At 35.6% G+C, this 3,899-nt stretch overlaps 1 protein-coding gene across 1 annotated transcript; it reads left to right on the plus strand.

Moving 5' to 3' along the window:
- Positions 1-467: 467 nt before the first annotated feature.
- LOC110931676 lies at positions 468-2,193 on the plus strand. The gene is made up of 3 exons (XM_022175063.1): positions 468-597; positions 1,650-1,949; positions 2,012-2,193. The coding sequence occupies exons 1-3, from the start codon at positions 468-470 to the stop codon at positions 2,191-2,193; spliced, it is 612 nt and encodes a 203-aa protein (XP_022030755.1).
- The last annotated feature ends 1,706 nt before the right edge of the window (positions 2,194-3,899 follow it).

A 3,899-nucleotide genomic window follows, 5' to 3' on the forward strand; every position in this document is an offset into this window, starting at 1 on the left:
ACACTACCCTATGCTAACCATTTTTTCACATGCGATATGTATTCAATTCTCACCAGATCTGCACCTGATCGAACGGCTGGGATGATCGCATACGTATCGTACGATAAACGCATTTGTATTTTACTCTTTACCTATATATATATATATATATATATTAATAATTTCTAAAATGGTTTGGGGATGAGCAAGACTATGAGGATAAATGCCCTTGGTTTGGGGATGAAAATGATAGGATGAAAAAAATGATGATGTTGTGTTGACATGGCTTTAGGATGATGGGGAGGGATTCCCTCCATCCTTATAGTGTTAATAGGTGAATTTTGCATAGCTTGTGAATATGTTAAATTAAAGTGTATTGTCCGTCTTACTAAACATTTGTCATTTTAGGGCCACAAGCACATCACTGTGACGGCTAGTGGCAACGGGTATTGATGGAGGCACAATGGAGATCCTAATGGACTAGGGAGATGGTGGTGGAGGCGGCCGCGGTGACGGTGTTGGTGCCAATAGTGGTGTCGGATAAGGTGGTGGTGGGACTGGTGGTGATGACAGTGTTGGTTGTTACGTCAGTGGCAAGAGGGACCATTAGGGTACAAGGTATAATATGCGGGGACTTGAGCGGTGACTTATAGTCACCGATCGGTGACTATACCAAGTGATTGAGAGTGTTCGGTGAGTTGGAGAGAGAGAGTATGGAAATCGGTGAGTGTTTACCGAAAATGGGTGAGAGTGATTGATTTGATTTTTTGACCGTTTCCCCTATTTTTGACCGTTATTTTTTTGAGCGTTTGCTTTTTTTATATAAACCCATATTTTCAATCAATTTAAAAGTTAAAATAAACAACTCTTCTCCATCCAACTCTATTTTTTAAAAAATTCACTTCTTCTATTTTTTCAATGGATGATACTATTTTTTCAATGGATGATATACCACCGCTATTCCTTCCAATTGATATTAGTGAAGACGATGATTCTTCTTCGAGCGATAGTAGTTTAATTTTTTTCCAAAATCTTATTAACGAAGCCGCTCAACTGGAAGACATAGGCACTTATAGAAAAAAGGAAATCTGTCCGTCGAGAACGAGTGAAATGTCACGAAAACCTCATGAGAGATTATTTTGTCGAGGAGCCCGTATTCAACGAAGAGGTTTTTCGTCAAAGGTTTCGTATGTCCAAAAGGTTGTTTCTAAAAATTTTGAGTGACGTTCAAGCGAATAACTCGTGGTTTCAAGACGCCGTAGATGCTAGTGGTAGGAAGAGTTTTACATCGATTCAAAAAGTTACTTCGGCGATTAAGCAACTAGCAACCGGTAACGCCCCAGACGAGTTCGACGAGTATTTAAATATGTCCACAAGGACTTCCCGAGAAAGTCTAGAATATTTTTGCGAAACCGTATGTATTTTATACGCTTCCGAGTTTTTACGTAGACCTACTAGCCACGACGTTGCGCTCTTGTACCAAGCTCATGAGGAGAAACATCACCTTCCTGGGATGTTGGGTAGTCTTGATTGTACACATTTTGTTTGAAGAATGTGTCCAACGGAGTTGCGGGGTCAATATATGAGGGGGGATCACAGTCACCCGACAGTTATGATCGAGGCGGTGGCCTCTCAGGATTTATGGATTTGGCATGCTTTTTGTGGTCCAGCAAGTTCTCAAAACGACATCAACGTGCTCCAACAATCTCCGTTATTTCTTAGTGAGCGAAATGGAACTGCACCAAAATGCCCATTTTACGTGAACAACCACTTGTACAAGCGTGGATACTATCTTACCGATGGAATATACCCTACTTGGTCCGTGTTTGTGAAATCATTTCCGTATCCTCACATTGTGAAAGAAAAGAAGTTCAAGAGGCAACACGAGGCGGTAAGAAAAGACGTGGAGCGGGCTTTTGGTGTTTTAAAGGCAAAATGGCATATACTTCATCGCCCGATGCGTGCTACGAGTGTTAAAAAATTAGGATGGTCGTATATGCGTGCATTATTATGCATAATATGATTCTAAAAGACGACGGAAACGCGATTGCACCGGTACATATTCGGGATCCTCCAGTCGAGCCCGTTTTCGAAGACACTGCTTATAATGAGCTCATTGATGAAGATACGCATTATAGACTAAAATATGATCTTGTGGAGCATCTTGGAGAACAATATTTACCCCACCTTTTAGCGGATTCCGACGACGAATAGTTAAATTAGGTTTTTTTTTTAATTTATTTTTATATTTTAAATTAGATTTTTTTAAATTTATTTTTATATTTTAAATTAGGTTTTTTTTTTAAATTTATTTTTATATTTTAAATTAGGTTTTTTATGTAATGTTTTTTTTAATTAAAAGTACTTTATTTACATTAAAATATGTTTTGTTTATTTATGAATAATTTCTAGAGAATAAAAAATATATAACTCAAACACCCTAGGGTGATTAACCATACTCTCTGATTGAGTGCAAAATGGAGAGTGGAATGGTGAGTTAACATGACATAATATTATTGGGTAGGATTTCACTCAATACCCTCCACCCTTAGGTGGTGGTAATGAGAAACAATGGCCTTAGGTGTTGCTTATCCATTTGGTTACAAATGTTTCAAGAGTGACCCAAGTTAACCTGTTATTTAATTTAAATAGAACTAACAATATCATTATCATGTTAAAAATATAAGTGTATAATTAATTAAGGGGTTGCTAAACGTACCCCTCTGTATTAATTTTACTAGTCATACCCGTCTTTGAAATTTTCACATAATACAATTCTAACCTTTTATTTTCTTTTTTACTAAAATAATATAATCTTTTAAATTTATATATAATCTTCTAAAAGATTAAGATTCTTTTTAAATTTTGAAATAGATAATCTATAAATATATCTTCACATCAACATATATTTTTTTATTTGTTTATTCAAACCTGCGATTCTATTACTTAATCAACATGAGTTCTTTATTTAATTTAATAAATATAATGACCATCGAGTTCTTTTATTTAATCACCATACATAAATTTGAGAAAGTGGAGGTTTATGGAGAAAAGTAATCATCGTATTCGAAGCTGCACTTCTATTATTTAATCAACATCCTAGTTGATTTCTTATTCACCATTGGATCTGTGGTTAAAGTTAAAACTAAGCACAAAGTAAAAAAAAGGCATGTCTCTGTCGATCTTCGTTCGTAATATTATATTGTTTCATATAAACATGAATATTGTCGTTTATTTTTATTTAGTTTTGAAAATTATTATGAGTTTATAGTCATAGTGTTGCATGTTTTATAGTCAGATATTACTACAAAGGTCTATTCAAGAACCATTACCGCTTCTACATAAACCGGTCATTTGACATTAAAGCTCATACAAAAAGATGTCTGATTTTTTTACTGATTAGGTTTGACACCACAACTTTGATATTACTTTGATATCAATACAAGAAAGTGTTTGGTAGAGATTACAATGAAATGTATCAGTCTAGATATTTTGAAGGAATGGGTTGTGCACCAGGAACAAAATGGATGATTATGCCTGATACTGATGTCTTGATTGCAAACCGGTTTGGCGTTGTCGTTCATTTCTTGAGCAAAAAGGGTTCCAGCACTTGCTTCCCACTTTGGAAAGGCCATGAATACTTTCAAGACCACCAAGCAGTTACTATCGCACACGTGCATGGTAACCATTTTGTCATGGTGCGATTAGAAGGTGAGTACCCAATACCGCCTACTATGGGACTATGGAGTCAATATAAGCATCCGTCTGCAATTTCATGGAAGTCGAAGTATAAGTGGCATCTAGATTTCTTTACTAGTTCTGTTTCTCGTTCTTCAAAGGTCGTGATAGATGAGTAGAGAATTTATTATCACTATAAGACTATTGACATGGATCTTTAACTTTTTTATTTATACACTATT

The sequence above is a fragment of the Helianthus annuus genome, chromosome 1 (genome assembly GCF_002127325.2).
Source record: "Helianthus annuus cultivar XRQ/B chromosome 1, HanXRQr2.0-SUNRISE, whole genome shotgun sequence".
In the NCBI taxonomy this organism is placed as follows: domain Eukaryota; kingdom Viridiplantae; phylum Streptophyta; class Magnoliopsida; order Asterales; family Asteraceae; genus Helianthus; species Helianthus annuus.

Coding starts and splice junctions, on each gene's coding strand:
- LOC110931676 (XM_022175063.1), top strand. CDS start 468: ATGGTGGTGGAGGCGGCCGCGGTGACGGTGTTGGTGCCAATAGTGGTG. Junction 598..1,649: donor AGGGACCATTAGGGTACAAG/GTATAATATGCG, acceptor TTTGTGGTCCAG/CAAGTTCTCAAAACGACATC. Junction 1,950..2,011: donor TCGCCCGATGCGTGCTACGA/GTGTTAAAAAAT, acceptor TGATTCTAAAAG/ACGACGGAAACGCGATTGCA.